Genomic DNA, 25,149 nt, shown 5'->3' with positions numbered 1-25,149 from the left:
AAGCCTTTTTTGTTATGTTTAGCATTTCTTGCTAGCCTCAGCACATATTGAGCTTTAGCCTTTCTAACACTCCCCCTACAATTATTGGTTATTTGTTTATACTCATCCTTGGTAATAAGGCCTTCCTTCCATTTCCTAAATGACTCTTTTTTATTCTCAAATCAATTCCATTAAAGGAATTGCTAGTTTATATCTTTGAATAAAACAGATGACCCTTCAAAAATCCGTAGAAAGAAACTGTGTGGGATGAGAGAAACAGAACAGAAACCATTTCTGGCCCTGATTGCGTCAAACATAGAAGTCTCAGAGGAGGAAAAAATAACTATATGGAGATTCTCTGGGTCTTGGGAAGACCAAGGCCAGATTTCTGGAAGTTGTCCAGCATTCTAGACTACCATTTTAAAAAGAATGGACAGTTCAGGGAGCCTGAGCATTAAGCAACTTTGAGCTGAAGTTTGGAACTTTTAAAGGGAAAATGTATTCCATTAAAAAAGGATCACTATGCCACCTGAAACTAAATTACAAGGAAGCTAAAAATAAAATGGGAATGACCCTTCAAGATAATTCTTATCCTTTGCAGAGGCTTGTTTTTGTGTATAGATTTGCATTCTGATTTTAAGACTTACTGAGCTGTCACCTAGACACAACTTACCAGTGCAACTCTGAGGATACATGTATTTACAAATATAACAAAATGGTTGATTAAAGCTATAGGTCCATTAAAGCACTAAAACACCTGGAGGAGAGGGGTGCATTCATTCATTCATTTTTTGGATTGATTACCCACCACTCTCGATAAATGTCCTACAGTGGGGTTACAATAACAACAACCCCCCCCCATACATAGGTATTTTTAAAAAATCCAATAATCCATAATAAAATAATACCTCGTTGATGAGCAAATAAAAGAGAGACCCACCCCCTACCTATCCCCCCACTCTGACTTCCCCCAGCGCCTCAGGGGGAAGAAACTCTCCAGGGGTGTCAGTCAATCTAGCTCTAAATCTCCTATTCAGTATAGAATATGAAGTTGTAGAGGGGCTCCTTGATCTTCCGTGACCTGGTCTCAACCAAAACCCCAGAGGAATAGCTCTGTTTTACAGGCCCTGTGGAACTATGAAAGCACTTGCAGGGCCCTCAGCTCTTCCAGGAGCTCATTCTACCAGGTCAGGGACAGGACCAAAAAAGCCTTGGTCCTGGTCGAAGCCAGATGAACCTCATGTGGGCCAGGGATCACCAGTAAGTTAGCACCCGCAGAGCACAAGGCCCTGGGGGGGGGGCATAAGACAATAGACGATCTTTCAGATATATGAGTCCCAGACCACGGAGGGCCTTAAAGGTTAATACAAAACCTTGAACTGAATCCGGGCTGCAGCAGCTGCCTCAGCAATGGCTGGATATGGAACCTCCAAAGTGTTCTTGTGAGGACCGTAGCTTCTGCATTTTGAACCAGCTGCAATTTCTGAGTCAGGGATAAGGGAAGGCCTGCGTAGAGTGAGTTACAGAAATCAATCCTGGAGGTGACTGTCGCATGGATCAGCGTGGCCATCTGTTCTCGGGATAGGTAGGGCACTAGTAGCTTTGCCTGGCGAAGGCGGAAAAACACCAGGCCTGCTACTCTTGTGACCTGTGCCTCCACAGGAAGGGAGGCATCTTGGAACACTTCCTAGGTCCTGGCACAGGACACGATATTATGTTGGGCCCTAGCCACGTTTAGCAAACACGCTTCCTGATCAGCCCCCTACTTTCTCAGCCACAGGACCTCCGTCTTGGAGTGGTTGAGTTCCAAGCGACTCCGCTCTAACCATTCAGCTACTGTTTCTAAACAACTGGGGGGAGTCCAGGCATTGTCCATGAGGAGCTAGAGCTGGATGTCATCTGTATATTTATGATATCCTAGCCCAAAACTCCGGACCAGTTGGGCCAGGGAGCGCATAAAGATGTTGAAAAGCGTGGGGGATAGAACTGCCCACTGAGGAACTCCACAAGGGAGATGAAAGGGATGAGACAACTCTTCCCCCAGTGCAATCCTCTGTGTCCAGTTCCATAGGAAGGAGAGCAGCCACTGAAGGGCTGTCCTTTAAATCCCGGTTCTAGCAAGGCGGTGGGCCAAGAGCACGTGGTCAACTACGTCAAACATGGCCGACAGATCTAGCATCATGAGAATGGCCAAACTGCCACTATTCAACTGGTGCCGGAGATCATCAAGCACTGTCTCCACCCCGTGGCCAGGACAAACGCCCGACTGGTATGGATCGAACACAAGACTGTAATATATGGTAAGACATCTTTGGGTCTGCCAGACTTTCACAGACTTTACTGTTTTCCTATGGTCTCTGAATGTGTTCCCCACGAATTAAAGCTTGGATGCTCTAATATTAAATCTTGCATAATTTTTTAGTTTTAGCATGGCATTTACTTAAATGAGAATGACATTTTCCAATTATATTAATTCCCAAATGCCAGCTTAAAGCAGATTGTCTCAGAGTGTGTTGTTGAAACATATGATTATGTTCCTTATTCTAAGTTTTAATACCAGAACAATTTTTAAAAGTCGCTTCATACAAACATGTATTTCTCTAGAAGCAAATATTTTATATCACATGAAGCTCTGGCAAATTTTCAGGCACTATGTTTCTCCAGTAAATGACCTTCTCCAACATATTCTTGTTTCCTTGGGCTGGACTTCATTTCTATCATATTATTTAGCTCCAGTAATAGAGGTAAACTTTAGACAGCTTGCTTGATCTCCGTTCTTTTGTTTCTTTGTGTAGGACAGCTGGACAGTTTCTAAGACACTTGTATTGGTTTTGGAGACTTTCAGTGGATGGTGTGCATGGTCAATGGGTAGGAGAAAGTTAGCATAGTTCAGCACTAACTGCAATCCTAGACTGAGTACACCCTTCTAAGCCAGTTGACTTCAGTGGATTTAGGAAGTTACAGTGTTTAGGATTGTGTAAGTGCTGGGTGTGTTTTAGTACCTGAAACAAAACAAAAAAAAATCCAAATTGCTCCTTTTCTTCCTCTCTTTTTGTTTCCTTTCTTTTTCTTTCTCAGTGTGAATATATAAATGGAATGGAGGTTAGAAAATAGCACTCCTTAGCCCTTCCTCTCTCCCCTGTTCCTGAATTTACTTTGAAACCAAGTTTCACATCACTTAATGATAATGCCGACCCTTTTTCAGAAAGGTTATAATATTTTCCACACAGTCACCTGACAGAGTGGATATTACCATTAAAGTTACCTGAAGGGCAAATCCTGTTGGGCACATATAGTAATTGGCAGCTGAGGCAATTGGACTTCAAAGCATCGAAGCAGCTTGTTCTGACTGGAAATCCTTCCATGTTCATGTATACACTTCACTTTCTCTTCTCCCCCTTCCTTGAAAATTCACTATTGCTTTCTTTGGTTAAACCCTTTAATACTCATTGTCAAATGTAACCAAGTTTAAATATAACAAAGTTAAATTTTCATGCTAGCATTTCTTCTCTTTGCCACCCCATTCCTCTGTTGCTTTCTTCGCTGACAGATTTAGACCCTAGGTTCATTGTGGGGCACATTCTTGCTGTTTCTTGTGCAATTTTGTCACATGCTCCATACGTTGCAGACATTATGTAAATATTAACACTGAATAAGTGAGGCAAGGCAAACCTGCCTCACTTATGATGTGTAATTTATGTACTGTGTCAAACGAAATGATGATAAACTATTGTATCTGTTAACAATAACACTTTGAGTTAAAACGAAGTTTGAGTCCAGTGGCACCTTTAAGGCTAACAGCAATTTTTTTTCAAGGTATAAGTTTTGTGTGCACCTTGAATAAAATTTTGTGGGTCTTAAAGGTGTCACTGGACTCAAACTTCGTTCTACTGCGTCTGACCAACACAGCTATCCATCTGAATCTATTTTGTGTTGAAGAAGGCATACTGGGATATTGGCAGACATCAAAATATACAGGAAACTGACTTGTAGAAAAACCATCAGGAGCTAAACTTGAGATTTTGGTATCAAAATTTGGAATAGAAATCTGTCTCTCTTTCTCCCAAGGAACTCAGGGCAGCATGAATGGATCTGCAGGCCTCTCTCTCTGCAACAACCCCCATATTTAACTGAGCTTGAGAAGCAGACTTCATTGAGCTTCATGGCTGAGTAGAAATTTGATCCCAGATCTCTCCCATTCTAGTACAACACTACTACTATATGAAGTGTTCACTGACTGAAATAGAATGTTTTAGAACAGCCGTTCACAAACTTTAGTAAATGAATGGTCTCCATTGTAATGTGTGTGTGTGTGGGGGGGGGTTGTACAATACTTCCCCCCCCCCAAAAAAAGTCTACTGATGATTATTTATATTGAAAGAAAAATTCCATACTCACCGAGAGTACTATTGATTTAACTTACAAACTCATGTATGAATATTTATTCTGTTACGATTTAACAGGAAACATTGATATGCTGGGTAAGGACGCAGCTCTTTTCAGAGTGCATATGGCAAGCCATGCATACCTTATGGATGCTTTCATCTTCTTGTGTCTTTCTGAGAGCCAACATGGTGTAGTGGTTAAGAGCAGTGGCCTCTAATCTGGAAAACCATGTTTGATTCCCCACTTCTCCATATGCACCAGTTGGGTGACCTTTTGATGAGGTGGAGAAAGATGGGATTTCTTAACTGCCCCTTCCTATAAGGCTCAGGATAGTGTAAAATGTATTAAAATTGACCTAACAATTCAATAAAAATTATACATAATAAAACATTTAAAGCATTTAAAACCACCGTTCCAACTGCTCCGCAGATTTCTCAGTTTTATTTCAGACCTGAATCACTGGCCAGTAGTGCTGGTGAGTTTTGTGTGTGTGTGTGTGTGGGGGGGGGGGTATGTTCTGAGAGGAGGGGAAGACCTGTTGGTTTTGTTGTGTGCTCTGGACTCAACTGTATGTCTGCTGGAACAGTTTCATCTTACAGACGATAGTTCTGTCAAGGCTGGGGTCTCTATCGTCAGCATATTCTACCAGGCTGGAGTCAGGGTTTAAAAGGCCCTGGCAGAGGTCAGATGCACTTCTTTTGGGCCAGGGATTGACACCATATTGGCACTAAATGATCTGAGTGCACTCCTAGGGGTAGAAACAACCCTTCCAGTCATTTCTGTATATAAGGGCTTGCTAGATTGGGCCTGCATCCGTACCTGCTAAACATATAGTTAGTATGAGTATGCTGTGAGAGTGTTAATAATCTCTTTTACTTTGTTATAATAACCTTTTTTCCCCAATTAGGGATGCCAGTCCTTAAGTGGGACCTAGGGATTCCCTGGAATTATAGCTCAACTTCAGGTGAGAGTGATCAGTTCCCCTGGAGAAAATGGCTGCTTTGGAGGTTGGACTCCATAATGTTATACTCCACTGAGGTCCCTTCCTACTCCAAATCCCATCCACTCCAAGCTCCATCCCCAAAGTCTGCCAAGTATTTTCCATCCCAGAGTTGGCAACTGTATCCCCAATAAATGTTATCAGCATTGCTGGAGCTCTTCAAAGCAAGAAATGCCTGATGGAGTAGCTCCCTTTTGCAGGTCTTGTGGAACTGTTTTAGTTCCATTAGGACTCCTCCTCTAGAGGCTATTTCCACCAGACTCTGGCCGTGGTTGGTGTCAAGTGGACTTCCTGGGGGCCAGAGATCACTAGCCAGTGGTGGAGCACAGAGCTCTTTGAGGGGCTTAGGCAGAGAGGCAGTCCCTCAGGTACACTGGGACTAGACCACATATGGCCTTGAAGATAATTACTAAAACCTTAAGCCTGATCCATAATTTGACTGGTAACCAGTTACATTGTTGGAGAATGGGTTGGATGTGGGACCTCCATGGTGTTGCTGTGAGGACCCTGGCCACTGCATTCTGGATCAGCTGTGGTTTCCAGTAGGCCTGAATAGAGCCAAGTTGCAGAGGTCTAGGCTAGAGGTGATTGTCGTGTGGATCACTATGGCTAGGTATTCCAGGGCCAAGCAGAGAGCTAGTAGTTTGGCTTGGTGAAGGTGGCAGAATGCCAGCCACGCTACTCTTGTGACCTGGGCCTCCAATGAGAGGGAAGCATCCAGAATCACGCCCAGGTTCCTGGTGGAGGAATCCGTTATATCCCTGTCCAGGTTGGGCAAACACTTCCTCACTTAGACCTTTCCTGCCGAGCCATAGGATCTGTGTCTTTGAAGGACTGAGCTTCAGACGACTCTGCTTGAGCCACCTGATCACTGCTTCCAGACAACTGGCTAATGCTTTTGGGGGAGAATCAGGGCGGTCATACATCAGGGGGAAGAGCTGGTTGTCCGAACTTCCGTATCAGTTGTGCAAGAGGGTGCATTAAGATATTAAATAGGGTTGGAAAGAGGAACCACTCCTTGTGGGACTGCATATAAGTCGGTGGCGGCTTGAAGATCTCTCTCCTGTTGCAACCCTCTCTCCATGGCTCTGGAGAAAGAAGTTCAGCCATTGAAGGGCTATCCCCTGTATTCTGGTGTCGGCAAGGTGGTGAGTGTTAGAAGCTCGTGGTTGACTGTGTTAAACGCTGCCAAAAGGTCTAATAGTACAAGTAGCGCCTACCCACCTCAGTGAGGTCATCCGTCAGGGTGACTAGCACTGTTTCTACTCCATGGCCAGGACAGAAACCTGACTCAAATGGGTCTAGCACTGAAGCTTCTCCCAGGAGTGCTGATATTTGGTCTGCAACAGCCCTTTCATTAATTTCCCCCAGGTATGCTAGGTGTGAAATGAGTCTGTAGTTATTCATAGAATAATAGAGTTGGAAGGGACTGCCTGGGTCATCTAGTCCAACCCTTTGCTCTGTGCAGGACACTCACAACCCTATCACTCATCCACTGTAACCTGCTTACACTCTTGAACCTCTCTCTCAGAGGTCTAAAGATGTTTTTTTTTCCAGCAGTGGGAGAACCACTGCCTCTTTTAGCCCCTCCGGGAAATCTCCCGTTTCAAGGGAGAGATTGATTATCTCTTGGCGGAGACCCCTTATTCCATTAGGAAGGTTGAAAACCACTGCTATAAGATGATCTTGAGGCTTCATCTCAAGTCTTCCTCCAAACTCACTGTTGTCATTTCAGTTCCCGTTTCTTCTTGTGAAGTTCTCTGGTGTACCAAGGAGCTTGCTTGAGATGGGAATGGAGAGGATGTCAGGAAGCTATCTCACCAATGGCAACCAGCATTTTGTCATGCCAGTCACAGACCAGACCATTTAGAGAAGTGCCAGGAGGTATTAGGTCCTGCAGAGCACTTGAGAATTCAATTGGATCCATAAGTCTTCACGGGCAAGGAAAAATCTGCTTGGCACCCAACTGAGGAGGTGGAGGCAGCCTTAGCTGAGCCTTCAGGGTATAGTGGTCTGACCATGACATGGCATTAACTGTGACCAGATCCACATTGAAACCCGCAATGAAAATGAGGCCCAGGGTGTGGCCTGCCTGATGGGTAGGGCCAACAACAAATTGTGAGAGTCGTAGTGTCACCATGGCTTATACCAGGTCCAGCCCACTTCCAGAGGATGGCAGCTCAGCATGGATTTTTAATTCCCCCAGAACTAATAGTCTAGGGAACTGTAATGTCCAGGCCGCTACTGCCTCCAGCAGGGCAGGCAGGGCATCTGGTGGTGCATTGACCATGTGGTAAACCAGCCAGATGGCCATGCTCTCGGTTGAGCCCCACCCGAGGCCAACACATTCAATTCCTGGGATTGACGGCACATGTAGAGCCCTGAAAGAGAAAGCCTCCCGGGTTAGTATTGCCACTCCTCCTCCCCACCACACAGTTTAAGACTGATGGAGGACAGAAAACCTGGCAGGGGCTAGCTCTTTAAGGGCAACAGTTTCACCCTCCCTGACACAGGGCTCCATCACCCATGCCAGGTTCACTTTCTGTTCTACAAAGCAGGTTGGCAGGGTAGAGGATTTGTTGGCATTACACAGCATCAGTGTCAGAGGTCGGTTTTCCACCTTTGCCTCCACTCGAGTGTCCTGAGGGATGGGGTGAAGGTTGGAAGAGGCCTGAGTAGTAACATAGAAGGGCTATTTCTGCCGAATCCCCTTCCTTTCATCCCTCCTCCATCATCCAGAACTTTTCAGATAGTTTTAAAGTAGGCATGAAGCGCTGCAGCAAGAAGGGTACGAAGGATTCTTAGAGATTATAGGATGTAATACAGAAAGTAGCTCAGTTCACAGTGAGTTGGATCCCACACTGTGAATTTGTGTTTCTTGAGACTGGGTTCTTTATAGAGCTACAGTGCATAGTATTTTTTACAATGCTTTTTTTATGCATCACTGCACTTGAAGATACTATATATGAACTAATATGCTTGAATTTGAAGTTACTGTTTGCAACTAAGTTTTTGTATGCATGTTAAGAGTAGAGCATCTTAAATCCGTGTGCCATAAAAAGTTTGTTGCTATCACTTTAACACTTTTTAAAACAATGCAAAAAACTCCCTAGAAAATAAACAGATTAGGGGAAATCAAAGAGAAAAAATACTCTTTTTATACTGTTGAAATGCCAAACTAAAAAGGCCTGATGAAGAGAAAGTGATCAAGAACAGATGTGCAAGGATGATGAATGAAACAACAAACAGTTCCATGGAGACAGCTGCAACTCTGCAAAACATGTGCACGTGCTCAGAGCCTAATAATACAAAGCCCTCCTGCTTGCTTGTTTGGCCATTTTGAAGTATTTAAAGTATATCCAGCTCACTGGTGTCCTGTAACTCTTTTGAGTGAGAAGGAGAACAGAGATTAAGAAATGAGAACTGGAGAGGCTGCAGGTGGCACAGTTAAATCTCAGAAATGCTGGTGGGAGAGATGAATGGCTTATGAACATAGACTGGAGATGGAGAAGCAGTTGTGGAAGAGACAACATGAAATAAATCCACTTAAATTTACTTTGGATAATACTTAAGGAAAGTAAGAAGTCAAACTATCATCAGTGAAAAGAGATGAGAATGAGCGAGAATTAAAGACAGAATCAACATTTCTTAATTGCATTGAGAATATCAGTTTAGCAATTATTTTCTGAAATGTCTAAGTGGGGAGTGATGTCCAGAGAATCAACATGGAGAATCAACAGGCCACAAATGATATGGCTTGTACTTGAATTCACTTGGTCCATTTCAGTCTTTAATAAGTTGAAGCAAAAGTGAGTACTCTGTGGATCGCATTGTGGTGGTCTAATTTATACATCTTGGTGTGAATTCTAACCAGCATGAACAGAGTCATGATAGAATTAAGATAATTTCCCCAACACTGCCTCTGACAGTAGCTCTGAAATTATGTTCCTGTGGTTAAGTGGATCTAGAGGAATATTGTAGGAGAAAAGTCAGAATCAGCAACAGGAGGCAAAAATTGCCTTTCCTCCTCCCAGATGGAAAAGTCATTTTGTCAAAAAAAAGTTGCTGCTTCACCAACAGCATCATAGGATCCAAGCCCATAGCTGTTGTTTCCCTGTGGTTGATTTTTCTACTGCAGCTTTTCTCAACATTCTTACAAGTGAGAAACGCCTGTAACATTCTTCAGGCTTCAAGAAACCCCAGAAGTAATGTTAGCAGCCACACCTCCCTGCCACACCCCTGGAAGTCACATGCACCAGAAGTGGCATCACCCAGACACTAAAACCGGATATGACATTATGTTCCAGTGCCCCCTACCTCCCAACACCAGAAATGGCCCAGCAGCCTACTCTGCTGGGCTGGGAACAGGGCTGGGCCTGGGGCAATTGATCACTTCCTGCCACCACCACCACCACCCAATTAAGTTAAAATGAGAGGACTCCAGTTGTTACCATGTGTGATGAGCCTCAGCCAGCAAGGATTTTTATGACCAGGGCTCCTCCACTTTCCACCCCCTCCAGGCCCATTATTAGCCATTTTGGGAGGGGGGGACAGGTCAACATGACCATATATAGTCATATCATCTGATTGGGTTTTTGTTTGTTTGTTTTTGTTTGTTTTTGAAAAATTAACTCCCACCTAGTTGGGGAAACCTTCCCTGGAGTTTCATGAAGCCCCTGTTGAGAAAGCCTGCTCTATTGCACCGGAAACCTCATATGTCATGTGGTTCTCTTGGATCACATATATAGTTTGTATATAAATGCCATATCTCACTTGGGACCACTGCCAAAGTATCAAGCTACCTAATAATTAGGCTAATTGATTTGTGTTCCTGCATTTTTGTATTTGCCTTATGTTGGTCAATAAAAGATTTGAGTTAAGTCTTGGAAACTAAAACAAGACTATATAGAAAGCTGCATGGTTTACAGTTTGGATGGAACATAGCATAAGAGCAGTTAAAGAAAAACCCCTTGTAAGACATCACTGACTCAAAAGTCAAACTCAAATCTCTTGTGACCCTCAACCACATTCCTTCACTGTAAGCCACCCCAAGACCTTCTGGAGAAGGGTGGCATAGAATTCCAAAAAAATAAATAAATAAATTAGGGAAAGCTTGAAGACAGCCATTAGTTACAGGGTGGAACACACTGCTTCCAAGATGGCTGTTTCTCATGGTGCATAGATTTAATAGAACTTTCAGACAACTTGGCCATGAGCAATCACATACCCAGGTTTTCAGTTTGGCTAGAGAATGTATCCCTGCCACACAAAAACACAGATGGTGTGAATCAACCATCTCCAGACTCCTTAATAATAGCTTTGTTCTCTGTAGGCTCAGAAGCATTACCTGGATTTATGAACAAAATATCAAGCACTATTGGCATTCTATAGGATGCTTCATTTTATTTTATCTTTTTATGGAATGGATGTATTAATTTTTTCCATTTTCTTTTCTTAAGTGCTGGAAAGAAAGATATCGACAAGGCAAAGCAGAGAGGAGCTGATAAGAAGGGGTGTCCTGAAGGAAATAACTGAGCAAGGTGATACAAACTGTATAACTTGTATAAACTGTGGCCCTCCAGCATAGATTCATGCTTAGTTGCAACAAAAGAGTCATCCGAGAGCCCCATAGCAAGCACAAGTTACTCTGCCATTATTTAGGTTGAGGGGAATGAACTGTACGATGTGCACGAGCCTCATGACAGAGCATAACATGACCACCTTGTGTCAAAGTGCTGGATTAGTTGTGTGGGGAGGGGAGTGTGCCATACTGTGTTTTGTGCAGCAATGTTGAGGGTGAGCTGTGGATAAGGCATCCAACATGCTTTTCCTGGCCTTTGGTACTGAAAAAATATTCCTGTGCAAAAGTACCTTTGAGTTCACCTTATTTTAACTGTTTTCTAAGTTTACCTCAGAGACACTAATTAACAAATCCACTATTTGTGTGGATGGGGCGGGCTTTAGTATAAGAATGGAACACCTGGAGCTGGGCTGTTCCCAAAGTATTAAAATGTTGGTTTTAGATACACACACATATGTTTCCCCTCCCCTTGTTGAATATTTTCATGACTTATTGATAATAGATGAAATCCTACCCTCCACAAGTGCAGAGAGTATACAGAGGGGGCCCTGCCATGGCAGGGGTGCAGGAGTCCACTAGGCCTTAGAATGTCCAGGATGTCAGTGAGCTGAGCTTGTACATGGAAAAGAAAAGTGTGCTGGATCAGCCTTCTCCTCTGTCTTCCTCCTTCTGTCAGCTGATGCTGAATTACTTTGTGGGCACAGTATCCTTCTCTCCATGGACAGCAGGACTGTACACATAGTATGTGATTATTAGAATATGTTCACACAGTAGAGGATTGTATTAGCTTTTTACTGGCAGATAAAAATTCACCTATAACATTTAAGATCGTAAAATTTAAACTGTATTGGTTGCCTGTTGGTGCTCTGTCACAATTCAAAGTGCAGGTAATTACCTTTAAAACTCTAAACAGTTGAAGATTACCGTATCTAAAGTACCATCTACTTCTGTATGTACTTATCTTTCAAATCAGTTTATCTGCCAAGGTCCCCCGCTTTTCGAAGGGAGCTGGGTAGCTACCAGAAATAGGGCTTTTTCTGTAGTGGATCCTCACCTATAGAATGACTTTATCTAAGTTGCTTCCCTAATGCCTAGTCTTCTAAGTCAACGGGCAAAATAAGGTTTATTTTCCAAGAGAATAACTGATGGTATTATTTTGTTGGTGTTTAACCCCCTTGGGAAAATGGGTTAATATTGAATATCTCTTCTACAGATTTTAGCAACATTGTACTTTTTTATGTGTATTTTAAAATTAAAATGTTCTGATTATTTAGATCTTCAATTATCATTTGTATTTTATTGCTTGCCACCCTGAAATGCTGCTAGATGAAGACCAACACATATTTTTAAAAATAAGTTATTGCCTCATTAATGTTTTATGTTTTTGAGAGGCAAGACAGCTTGATACCTGATACAATTGTCATGATCCCATAAAATCCTAATTTCATTGTTGAGTGTGTTGGAAATTTCTATTCTTTTGCCAAATGAAATTGTAGAACACTTTGTACATGTCATTAAATCATGCTAGTTATTGTTATACATTTTGAATGCACACTAAGAACAAGCTACCCCATGTGAAAAGGTCTTAAATACATTGTTTTCATTTTAGGTGGTGATGTAACTGTAAACTATGAAATCTCCAATGGACACTCAATAGTCATTGGTGAAGAAGCTATACAGGAAGAAAACATAAAGACTGTCGAAGATAATAGTTCCAAATCAACAAAGCCACCCACTTTAGAAGAGAAAAAAGAGAACAAAAAAGGTACTTAAGATGCTTTTTGCCTAGATTGGTTTCCCCTTTACAAAACCAGAATGGAATCTGACATGAGTACAGATGAAGTTACCTCAGTCTTTAACAAGGAACCCAAATGCCATATTGGCTCGGGGGGGGGGGGGGGGGGGGGATTGGTAAGAAAAGTGACTTCATCTCTTACAGAGATAGGAATTCTATTATTTCTAATTCTAAATAAAATATAAAATAAAACTGCTGCAAGTATGTGTATTAGAGGATGTAGTAGGTAAGGAATAAGAGAAAATTTTAAATTAATATGTGCATGGATTCTGGCAGTGATCCAGAACCAAAATTCTCTATTGTCTTTTGCAGTTAGTAACTGTTCTGTTACATGTATGGAAGAGATTATGATTAATTATTGAAATCCTGTCCATGCCACCAAGCTTTGACTCCCTGTCTCCGGAAGAAATAAGAAGAGTTGTGCTGGGCCAGATCAAACATACATCTAGTCTGTTTCCTACAGTGGCCAACCAATTGCTACCAGAAAACCTACAAAGAAAGCATGAAGACACTCCCCCACCCTTGCCATTAAGGAACTGGTATTCAGAGGTATAGTGCCAGTGGGGTATTCCATTATTATGTCTTCTGGGCCTATTTTCTGGTAGTCTTAGATTAGTATATGTGCTTCATATTCTGCATTACTGTAGGATAAAATAAATAACACAAATAACACTTTGAAGACAAGTAATTTTACCTGCTCAATACACTCAACACTCATTAAATACAATTAAATACAATATTTAAAATGAATAGAATAGATACAATAATTATGTGCAAACTTCTGGTAGTTGTTTAACATCTCGAATACTTCTTTTGAAAGTTTTTTTAAAGGTGTGTACTACTTTTGCAAATCAGAATACATCTAATAATATCAACAGTTTGATCAAGTATAACAACTATTTGAATGATGCTTTGGGTCTAAATTTAAATATATACTGAGGTCTTCAAAGGCTGTGAGGCCTCATTTGCTACTTAGTACACTGTTTTTTCACCAGAGCTAAAATTATAGTGATCATTATGGTTATGGTTATGTAACCTGGCTCCTGTGAAAAGAGCAATATTAGAACTACAAGATTTAGTGATGATCGCTATCTTGTTTTATTTTTTTTAAGGAGCAGACAAATGAATATAAAAGGATATGTCTATCAGTGACTATTGTCCATGATAGCTAATGGAACCTTAATTGCATAGTTGATGCATACCACTAAATATCAAATGCTGGGAACAATCAATAGGAGAAGCCCATTGTCTTCATACTCTTCTTACGGGCTTCCCAGAAGCATTTGGCTGGCCACTGTAAGAGAATGAATACTGCACTAGATGGAATTATTGGTCTGATCCAGCAATAAAGATTTTTTAAAAATATTTCTAGGGATTGTGACTAGTCTTTCTCTTTATAGCAGTGTATTCAAGGTAACTAAGCAAGTTACACTTCTGTACCCATAACCTGCTATCAAGGTTGTTTGTGTGAGGGGAAAGTGGTTTATGATTGATTTATGCAAATTTATAGGAGAAACTGACATTGTTATCTGTACATGTGGGCAATCCAGAATATCAGGGAAGTAAAAATCCTGAGTTACTTGCTCTTCCTGTGCCATCAGTTTTGCATTTCTTCTTCAGCAGAAACCTCAAGGCCCCTGCCAAGCACTACACTGAACCATGAAGATAGTGGTTGTGAAAGGAATCCTACCCTGTCTTCTGCCTGCCTTTTCCCACTCAGAAGAAATTTCTCAATGCTTCTTGGGAAGGGAATACATGGGAACTTCAATCCCACCCCCCAGTAGGGATACCACTTGTAAGCTACATACTTCCCTTCGTTTCATGGCCAAGAGATAGAGTCAGGGCTTGTACCTTTGTTCTGCACTCTCACTACCAGGACTCTGTAGCACAATGAAATGGCATGCATGCATAGTCCTCTTTCTGTGTTTTTGGGGAACCACCCCATGGGAAGGTTATACTTTTCTGAATATCTGGTGGTTCCCCCTGGAAGCCCAAAACTCCTCTTCTTCTTGGGCTCCATTTATTCTGCTTTCATTAGAAGGGTACAGTTTGAATGCTTGCAAAGAAATACAGTGGGGGGGGGAAGGGGGGAGAGAGAGATTTTGAAAACACACTTTCCAAAATTTTTCCCACCAGGATTAACTAAACACATGGGAACTAGGACAAACTGATTCCTCCTTCGAGTGTATGTTGTCCCCTTTACTTGCCATACAGCAACACTCAATCAGCCAATCAATCCATAATAAAGGGGCCTTTGGTCTTTGACCAATATGAAAAGTAATAGTAACTGTCGTTGTTTAAATATAAAATATCATACAATCCAAATTTAGAAGCATATACATAATATATAAACAATGTTTAAAATTAAAATTGATATAAAAGATTAAAAATTATAAAATTTCATCCATCCTAAACTTAGTTTCCATGTACAGAGTTTCTAATCTTACAAACCTGAGCACAAAATCTAGCTACCTGATATATCATCTGATGGTTCCTGTCAGAGGAGGTAATTTATCCTAATTGTGTTTGATTGCCCAGGGAACCCTTCTAACAATAACAATTTCCCTTGGTTGTAAAGCAAGCAGAGATTGGGAGAGAGATCCATCTAACTATAGGCCGATTAGTCTATTAAGCATCATAAGCAAGCTCTACATCAAGAATTTGCAGGAGAAAAAATTTTATTGGTTTGAAAAAGAGGATGTTTTAGTGGAGGAATAGGCAGGATTTAGAGTGAAGAGGTCAACTTTAGATCATAGAGAAATACACATCTGTAGGCAACGCATCACTCTATGCAGCTTTTGTTGATTTTAAAGTGGCATTTGATACAGCTTCCAGCATTAGACTGTAGCCTACAGACATACCATCCTGAACACACTCGATCTTGTCTGTTCTTAGAAGCACTAGACTCTGGGAAAAATTACACACACACACACACACACACCCAATTGATCGAAGATTGTTATTCTTGATTCAGGCCATTCATGAACAGAGTTAGATGCAGATGTCGTGGGCACCTAACAAGTTCTATCAAGACATACAAGGGTGTTAGGCAGGGCTGCATCTTGGCCTCTTTATTATTTATTCTGTACATCAACAACTTAGTGAACTTCATGAATACATCTGAAGTCCATCCCCCAAACTGGCAGACTGAGAGGTGCCAGTTTGTATGCTGATGATACAGTATTACTTCCGAGAATTCCTATTGGGTTATGAAGAGCTTTAAAAAAATTGCTTAGTACTGCAAATCTGAAAAACTTATAATTAATCATCAGCAACAATCAATCTCTTCTGGGACATATTGAGACTTCACCATTTTCTGTCCTTTTCTTAATTTACAAAGTCATCTTTTTCTGCATATTTGGGGAGTCTGCTGTGTAAACAGAAAGCATGGTTTGTGCACAGGAGCCAACTAGCTTATTATTACATTACCGGTAGTTATTAGTGCAGAATAAGACGTTATTGGCATTTCCAGATTATCAAAATACACATATGTGTCATGCTACATAAGCAGCATTTATGAGCTACCTGTTGCTATTCTACAATCTGCTCTTAATCACTATGATATCAATATGAAGGAGTGTCTTGACGTCATTTGAATTAAAGTGTGCCTAGAAACTTTAATGGCTGATTTTTGTAATAATGAAAATTAAATACTATTTAATTCCATGAGTAATTAACTAAGGGAATTTACTTCTTAGGATATAGTGATGGTCACTAACTTGGATAACATTAAAAAGGAATTAGATCCATTAATGAATGACAGGGCCATCAAAGGCTTGTTCAAAATCAGAAAACCTTTAATGGAAGTGCTAAATACTATAGGGCTTTGGCCTCCACTGACTGGTCATAGACTTTTCAAGGGGCATGTGGTTGGCCATTATGTGGAACAAGATGCTAGACTAAATGGTCTGATCCATTATGTGTTTGGTGAGAAAATGAGACCTTTACAATAAACCTGCCAGAATGAGCTAGAGTTTTCACTGACCATATAAAACCACCATAACAAATATATGTGTGTGTACTCACATACACACAGATACATATCTTCTCTAGGAGAGATGCTGCTAGCTACTGATGAGGTATAGCATTCCTTTGAGAAGACATTAAAGACAAATGAGCTGTGACGTACACATGAAGATGGAGAACAGGGTAGATCTTTCATTTAAGTATGCAGATGTTTGTTTTGTGTGTTATTTACTATTTGAAAATATTTGGATTCAGGTTTTATCTTTTCTTTCTAAACATGAGGAACAAACATACATAACACTACAGCCACAAACCCTATACTCCATTATTTGCATATAGATGTGTTGCATGTTATCTCAATGATGCTTAAATGCCCATAACTCCCTTTATAACTGATTTTTGTGTACCGGATTCATTTTCTTGTATACAAATAGCAATATAGTCAACAAACCTACTATAATAATGAAATCTAGAATGTTTTCGTGATTAGACCTCAGTGTGGTAGTAGAAACAGTAAAGAATTATTCAACTGTTTTTAAAACATTAACATTCTAAGTTGTCCTGTATGGAGCTAAACAATGATAGAAATGCTAGCAATTTTAAATCCACCTGATACCTGTTATCTTACAGATGCTTTTAATATTTTGTAGCCATTGCTATTAGTAATAATGATGGTGTGTCAGCCATCTAACAAGCATGTTTGAAAGGAAGTTCTTATCTTGTACCAGTATAATGAAAACCTGCTGACAGGTTTTCATACGCTTGTATTTTGGTAAATGATTATTATTTATACACTGAATAAGATAGCTTGCCCTAGATTGCTTACAATTCTGTTGTCAGCTTTGTGAAATGTAAAAAAACAAAAAAAAAAACCTCTTATTACCCAGCTTGTATTGAGGAACACTGTAAGTATAAATTATTGCCATCCCACATTATGATAGTAAATGCAGGGCAGGCTATAGCAAAGACTTCCTTTGGTCCTGAACAATTAACAAAAGAGGCAGCTGAAATGAACTGATTGGTAACTTCAGAAATGAAGAAGTTGAGATCTCTTGATGGTGAAATTGAAAAGGTGTGTTTGCATGCCACCTCTACTAACTAGGTATGTCTGGTCTTACATTGCCTAACTTACTCCTTTCCATATGCTAATTGTTACTAATGAGTATGCTGGCTATCTCTTGAGAACAGGTCAGAGAGATAACAAAGGAATGAGGATTGGAGGAAATTCAGATATGATTTCTTGAGAAATATCTCTGATGTCGTTATAATCACACCAGCCCTCGGGAGACTCTCCTCCTTTGATAAGGGTGACAAATATTTGCAAAAGAATTTTACCTCTTTTAAAAATGTTGAGAACTATTCTGGCCCACTTGATGAATGTGAATCTGGGAGATGTAGTGCAAGACCCAATATCCTATTACATTTTTAATCCAAGCCTTCTGCAAAGATTCTGTGTCCATGCCCCCTACCCATTTTATCCTCATAACAAACTAATGGGATGAAGATAGTAACTAGCTCAAGGGCAATACAGTGAGTTTCATGGCAGAGTATGAATCTGAACCAGAGTCCTAATATAATTACAATGATGCTTGTCTATCTGTTATGGATGCCAGGTGCATGACCAGCATTTCTGAGTGGGGCAGGGACCCTTATGGAGTTTTGGGGGAACAGCCAGAGCATCTCCCAGTGTGCTTACATCACATCCATGACTTAGGATGGATGTGACCTCACACATTTTTTTCTCCCACGAGTCTGGGAGTGGGGGTGGGAGGATGGCATACCAGTGGGAGTGCTCCCACCCAAAGCAGGCAACTGGTAAGCCTACTTTCTTTGGTTTGGAAGCAATTTTAATAAGCCAACATAAGGTACATTCTCAAGAGATAGAGCAGCACCAAAAAGAGTGTCTTTGTGTTGCCTGATATCATCTGTTTGTGTCAGTTGCTTTTTGTTCACTTTGTCATTTGTAGAGAAACCTCTTCCCAAAGATCCTGAAACATCAGCACCCCGTGCTCTGCCACCGCCTAAATCTAAGCCTAAAGCTAAAAAAGCAACCATACCTCCAAAAAATGCTGCTGCTGCTACCACTAGCCATAAGACTAATGAAGTGCCACATGCTAAAAAAAAAGGCAAGGTGCCTGCTAAGCAGGCGTCTGCCCCACCTCCCAAGCCAACAAGCCGCAATGTGAATCGAGAAGCTGGTGAGTAATATGTGGATTATTCCAAAGCGCATGATGGTATTTACTTTAGGTTGTGTGGCTTTGGTCTCATAGTACTTATTATTTGCATTAAATATTGAAAGTATTGAAGGCACATGTCTGAACAATTACTAACTTTCCATTGGCTTTGTGCTTCACTTCAAAAAATACTAAGTTTTCCAAGTTTTCCATCTAATAAAAGCCATTCCCTATGCGTTCCAGGATCCATGGATCATGATACTGTTACAGCCTGATTATCAACAGCAGGCATGGTTCTGAATGAGAACTGGGCTACATAAAAGAAGACAGATGTCACTTATTTTCTGTGCATGTGATAATATTGCTGCTGTTGTATTTTCTTCTGCCTTCAGAATGCATGAGTAGGCAGCATATGGCCTGTGGAGCACAGAGTATGTTTTTCATGGTTATCAAGCTCTTATTGGAACCCTGAAAAATGTTGGTTAAAATAATGTTCATTTGTAGCCTTTGTAGTCATGAAGGTCCCTCTGGAAATACTACAGCAAAAAAAAAAAAAAAGGATCATTTACTTTTGAGAGTTGCACCAAATATAAGAGCAAGAAATGTGATTCATTCATATCTGACTGCATAACATATATCTAATAACAATATGTGGTCTCACCATCTGGATTTAGTAATCCACAAAAAGGGAGCCACCCTGAGCTATGGTAGGTTCTGACAAAAAAATATAAAATATGACTAAAATTCAGGGTTAAAAAACCAAAATGTATTTTCTTTTGCACAGACATAACAAAAAAATACAGTCCAGTATCTCCTTTAAGACCAACAAAGATTTATTCATGTCGCGAGCTTTCAAGTGCATGCACTGTTCTACTCGAAAGCTCACACCTTGAATAAATCTTTGTTGGTCTTAGGTGATACTAGTAAACAAGCCCGCTGCACTTGAAATACAGAGGGCACTAGCGGCCATCAGACGCTTCCCGGGGCGCCAGGCAGCCTTAGCCCCCCCCCCTGGTGCAGCGGTGGCCGGCCGTGTGTGAGCCAGGTAGTCTTCGCCGCCGCCGTGGCCGTGTCCTGTTGTGGGGGCACGCCGCTTCCTACCTGAGTTCCTTGGGGAGAGAGAGGAGATGTCGGCAGGCGCTTTGCTGCGGGGCTGAAGCGCCTGGGTCGGCCTGTCCAAACAGCGTGGTCGGGCTGTGGACCGGGAGAGAGGTTGGTGGGCGCGGTCCATTGTTGGTACGGTGGTTGGGTGCCGGGCGGCTGGCGCCACATCTTGCCGCGGCGCATCTTCCCGCTACTTCTTGGCCGCGTAGCTTGGCGCTGGCAGTTGCTGCTGCCGCCTCTCTGTGCCATGGTCGGCCGCTCGTGTTCGCGGCGCGGGACAAAATGGCAGCACACGTCTGGCGGTGGGACGGAAGTGCGTGTCGGGCTGAGCCCCAGTGGCGGAGGCTGCCTCGTCAGAGAGCGCGGGCCAGCGGCTGGCCGGCAGCTCTGCGCCGCATCTTTCTGCAGCCTGTTCCCCACGTTGGTGCTGCCAGTTGCCACCGCCACCTCTCAGCGCCGCGGGCCGGCACCGGCTGTCAGCGCCGCGGGCCGCCGCTCGTCTTCACAGCAAGGCACAAAATGGCAGCGGGCGGCTCGTGGGCGGCTCGCAGCTCGCGAAGCGCCTCTCGCCGCATCAGGGCGCCGGCCAGGGAACCCCCGCCGATCATCTGTCCGGAGGAAGGGGCCAATCGGCACCCTTCCTCATCCCGGACAGAGCCCGCCCTAACTCCTCCCCCTAAGCCCTTACGGCTTTATTTAGTCCGCGGCGCCCGTGGCGCCACAGGCAGGGTTAGGATTATTATTATTATCATTATTAGTATAATAATAATAATAATTATTATTATTACCCATCACTATCAGCAATGCCATCTCATGGCAGGTTACAAGTAATAAAAACCCACATAAGATACATATTATTATTATTAACTCCCCATTAAAAAATATATCCTGGCGGCAAAAAGCCTATTTATCTGTTTATTTATTGGATTTTTATACCGCTGCTCCCAGCAAGCTGGCTTGTGGCGGTTCACAATAAAACATATTATAGAACACAATCAATTTTGTAAAAACCTTAGACAATACACTCTACAACAATTCTATAACAGTTCCTCAAAATATAAAACAATTTCTAAATTACATGGTGGTAAAAGTATAGACTCCTCCCCCAACATCTCAGAGCCTTTGTAGCTGATGGGTTACAGTCACACAATTGAAGGTGGAAAAACCAGGGGGTAGATCATCCAGAGGCTCTGGACTCAATCTAACACTGAGCCCAGGAACCAGGGGAGGTGGGAGACCCAGTCTTATTCCCCAGGATCACCACCCAGCCTCAGCCATACACCTGGCAGAAGAGCTCTGTCTTGCAGGCCTTGCCAAACTCAGAGAGTTCCATTAGGGCTTGCAGTTCTTCCGAGAGCTCATTCTACCAGGTAGGGGCCAGGACAGAAAAGGCCATGGTTGAGGCCAAGCTTACCTCCTGGGGCCCTGGGACCATCAGCAGATTGATACCTGCAAAGTAGAATGCCCTACAGATTCATACAGAGAGGAGTGCCCTACCTATCCTCCCAGCCCCCAGATGAACTAACCCCCTCTCTGTGTGTTCTGGGGGGAAACCATGGGTGCCAGGCAATGGTCTCATCCAGTGATAATCTAACCGGGGGGGGGCATCTGATTTCCCATGCACTGTCCTCAACCAGACCAACATGGCTACCCACTTGAATATAACAAATATTAGAATTTGATTGGCATTTTGGCTTGCCATAGAAACCACAAATAGTGTCCAATACTAGAGCAGTGGTCCAGATTGGGGGTTGGGGGGGGGGGCAGAACACAACAGAACCATGGAAATATACAGAAGCAAAAATAAAAAAGGAGGTAAAACAATGAGAAGGAATAGGATGGAAACTGGTCCCTTTGTAACCAGGAGGAAAGACAGGAAAAAGCCAAGTGGTCGCAGGTAGACTGGAGATGTGTGAAGATGGACATAGGATGCCAGGTGAAATCAAGTAGAGAAGTACTGAGGAGCCAAGAGGAAATGCGAAAACTGTTAGCAAGGAAGAATGGTATTTTCCCTCCCACCCCTGAGTCTTTACAGGTTTCCCACTTGTCATTTTCAGAAACGGAACATACCAAAATATGGTTTGTGAATACATTATACTTAAGCAAACAACACCTTGTTCTGAAATTGTTGTCTTTAACTATGGGAGATTGGGATATATAAAGATGTGCAATTTTTAGATTTAGAAATAATGTGACCTGGATAATAATACTTGCTTCTTTATTTCTGATTCTCCCCCCACCTCCAAACATTCCACTTCTAAAATATCTTAGGAATAATGAGGGCGAGAATTAAATATTCCTTCATTGAGAGTCCAGGAATCCTAGGTTTTCATTTAATGAATCAGTGAACCCCAGATTTATCAGGGTGCCTACACTTTCTTTAGAGGCACAGCAATAGCCAGCATATATTGTCTCAGTTTTAGTGACTTAAAGTAACTGAGGTACCAGCAGCCTCATGGGAGTGCAGTGCTTTGTGCATCAGCTTTACAAGGTATTTTTAAAATTTATTTTTATCTTTCAACAACCAGATTTCTAAAAATAGTGCTGAGAACATTTTTGTTCCCAAACTATGGGAAATTAAATTCCCCAGCTCTGTGCCTGTCTCTTCATACAATCTGCCAATCAGCTGGCATGCACGCATCATTTCTGATTTCTTAACTGTGGTTAAGCAACTGGGAAATAATTGAAGGCCTGCCGTTCTTCCCTGCCTCCTACCCCCCCTCTTACCCTACTGGTCTTTAATGTAATTAGGAGGTACATCAGTCCTACTATTAATCTTAAGCAGGGTTTGTTAACCAGTTTAAAGTCCTGGAAGCAACAACCTTAGTTATCCTTAACCATGGCTGATGTTAGTGTCAATACTGAAGGAAGGACAGAGGGCAATCCACATTCCAAAGAGGAACTCATGATCCACTATCCTGCTTCCCACTACCCTGATTAAACACGTGTGGCCTCTTGAGAGATTTTTATGCCCTTTCTGTACATAAGTGCAGTGAATGTTGCTTATTTAGGTTCCAGTTTTGGCAGAAAGTTACATTTGAAAATTATAGTATATTAACACTCAACACAGTGTTTTTAAACAGTTTTTGAAATCAAGAAGTATATGTGTTGTCTTCTTTCAGCTAGTTCATCCCATGTAAAAAAAGTGCAAGCCTCCAAGTCTTCTTCATCTCCATCATCATCATCATCATCTCGCCCTAAGGCCTCTAAGGAGCTGTCATCAACCAAAACGGGCAAAGGAACACCTCGGGATAAAAAAAAGGTTGGAAAACAGGTGACAACACGAACACCTGCTGATGGGGACATTTCTTCTGCTTCAAAGTCAAGAACGGACAATTCAGAAACAAAGGCAGAAGCCTCTAATCCAGAAAAGACTTCCTGTATTGTTCCTGAAACTGAAGATACAAACCAGCTTAACACAGTTACTGTTCCTCCCCCTCCTCCTGCTGTTCCACCTCCTCTTCCTCCATCTATCCCATCTCCAAGCTCTCAGCCCACCAGTTTTTCAGACATACAAGATGTGCCAGTTAACAGTGAACTAGACCTGTCTGTTCCTGGCACAGATTCTAGTGTTCTTCATATGAAAATTGAAGTAGACAATGAAAGCTACTCAAGTCATGCTGTTTTAGACAGTAGCCTGGAAAGTGAGGGAGAAGACACAGAATGGTAAGGCTGTGTGCTGTGCTGGTTATAATAATTTGGGACACAGTACAGTAAGACTGGAAGAGGGGGAGATACTTGATGACTTATTATTGTTTTAAAGTATAAGCATTAACCCAAATCTTTCAGAAGAACTTAAGCTGCCTTGACTCTCAAATCTGTATCAGAGTTCAAAATAACAATCCGAGGCCATGTAGATATTTGGTCATACTTTTCTTTTATGACCTGAGCATTTGTAAGATCTGGAAACTTTTCTGAAAATGAAAGTTGAGTGAAGAAAGCATGTTAGGGGTCATAGTTCTATTTTAAAACAAAATGTTTGATCTAGTGGCATCTCAGACTGCCAGGATGTTCTGTATTTTCTGAAACTCCCATTTGTTATTTTAAAAGGGGGCATCCCATGTTTCAATCAGATGATCCTAAAAGCAGTTTGTAAACAATAGATTAAATACAACTCCTTCTTTACCCAGTAGCCCTTCAACTTCTGGACAGTGGCAGAGGCAAGAGTGTCCATCTCAAGTCCTGAGTCTTCGGATAAGTGACTATTGATCGCATCTTCCTAGCAGGGTAGTGGGATCCCTGCTGCGATACCTTCTCTGACCAGTGGCTAAGGCCTTTCCTGGAAATAATGCTCTTTCTGACAGGGCGGGGGTGGAGCTACCCAGAGACCCTTAGATCTTTAGCCAGTGATAGTAAACAGAGGGCCTGTGGGCTCTGGGTAATTTGTCCCTGTTCTTAGTGGTCCATTTGAGAGAAGTGGGCAGAAGGATTCAGAAAGCTTACTGAAACAAGCTACAAGTCAGCAAGTGAAGATATCAAAGGGCAATGAAAAGTCTTTTGCTGGGGGGGGTGTCTTTCTTTTGCTGGGGGGGGGTGGGTGTCCACCATTGCCTCTTACTCCTCTTTACCTTGACATGGGAATAAGATTTTGTACTTTTCCCTGTGCTTCGTAATGCTGCTGGTGCTGTCGTTTATTGACAGAGCATCTGCTCTCCGTGCAGAAGGCTCTGAGTTCAATACTGGCATCTCCAGTTAAAAGCAAATGATGTGAAAAACTCTGCTTGTAACCCTGAAGTGCTGTTATCAGCCACAATAGACAATTCTATCCTCGATAGAATGATGGTATGATTCAGTATGAAGTACCTTCATATGTTCAACTGTGAGATAAGGAAGTGTGATCAAGTAAAAGTGAACATTCCTTTTGGGTTTGACCTGTTGCATTTCTTGATCATCAGAACTTCAGTCTGTATTCTGTGCTCAAAAAACTTTCCATGTTTTACAGACATACAACTTGCATTATTTGTTAGAATCCATTGTTGATAACAGAAGGCCAGCCATCTGTTTCTGACTTTTCAAGGATTTTCTTTCAGAAAACCAAATTCCCTGAAATGATTATGCACGGTTATGTAGACTCGGTGGGAAAGCCTTGGTGTGCTGAATATGTCTAAAAGTATTGTTGACTGCCCATAATGTAGGTCAATAAACAACTGTTTCCATATTGCCA

At 41.9% G+C, this 25,149-nt stretch overlaps 1 protein-coding gene across 4 annotated transcripts in view; it reads left to right on the top strand.

Annotated features, from left to right (window-relative positions):
* Positions 1-25,149, top strand: part of PHACTR2 (phosphatase and actin regulator 2) — a 139,577-nt gene that overhangs the window by 89,312 nt on the left and 25,116 nt on the right. For 3 of the 4 annotated variants that reach the window (XM_077350973.1, XM_077350990.1, XM_077350984.1), the window contains exons 3-6: positions 10,825-10,905; positions 12,556-12,711; positions 18,675-18,905; positions 23,108-23,651. In XM_077350973.1, the coding sequence (XP_077207088.1) occupies positions 10,825-10,905; positions 12,556-12,711; positions 18,675-18,905; positions 23,108-23,651 (1,012 nt within the window). The remainder of the gene's footprint in view (positions 1-10,824; positions 10,906-12,555; positions 12,712-18,674; positions 18,906-23,107; positions 23,652-25,149) is intronic. The other variant, XM_077350997.1, reaches the window with a different exon arrangement.

Source organism: Paroedura picta, chromosome 1 (genome assembly GCF_049243985.1).
Source record: "Paroedura picta isolate Pp20150507F chromosome 1, Ppicta_v3.0, whole genome shotgun sequence".
Lineage (NCBI taxonomy): Eukaryota > Metazoa > Chordata > Lepidosauria > Squamata > Gekkonidae > Paroedura > Paroedura picta.
This window is presented reverse-complemented; position numbering and strand designations above follow the sequence as displayed.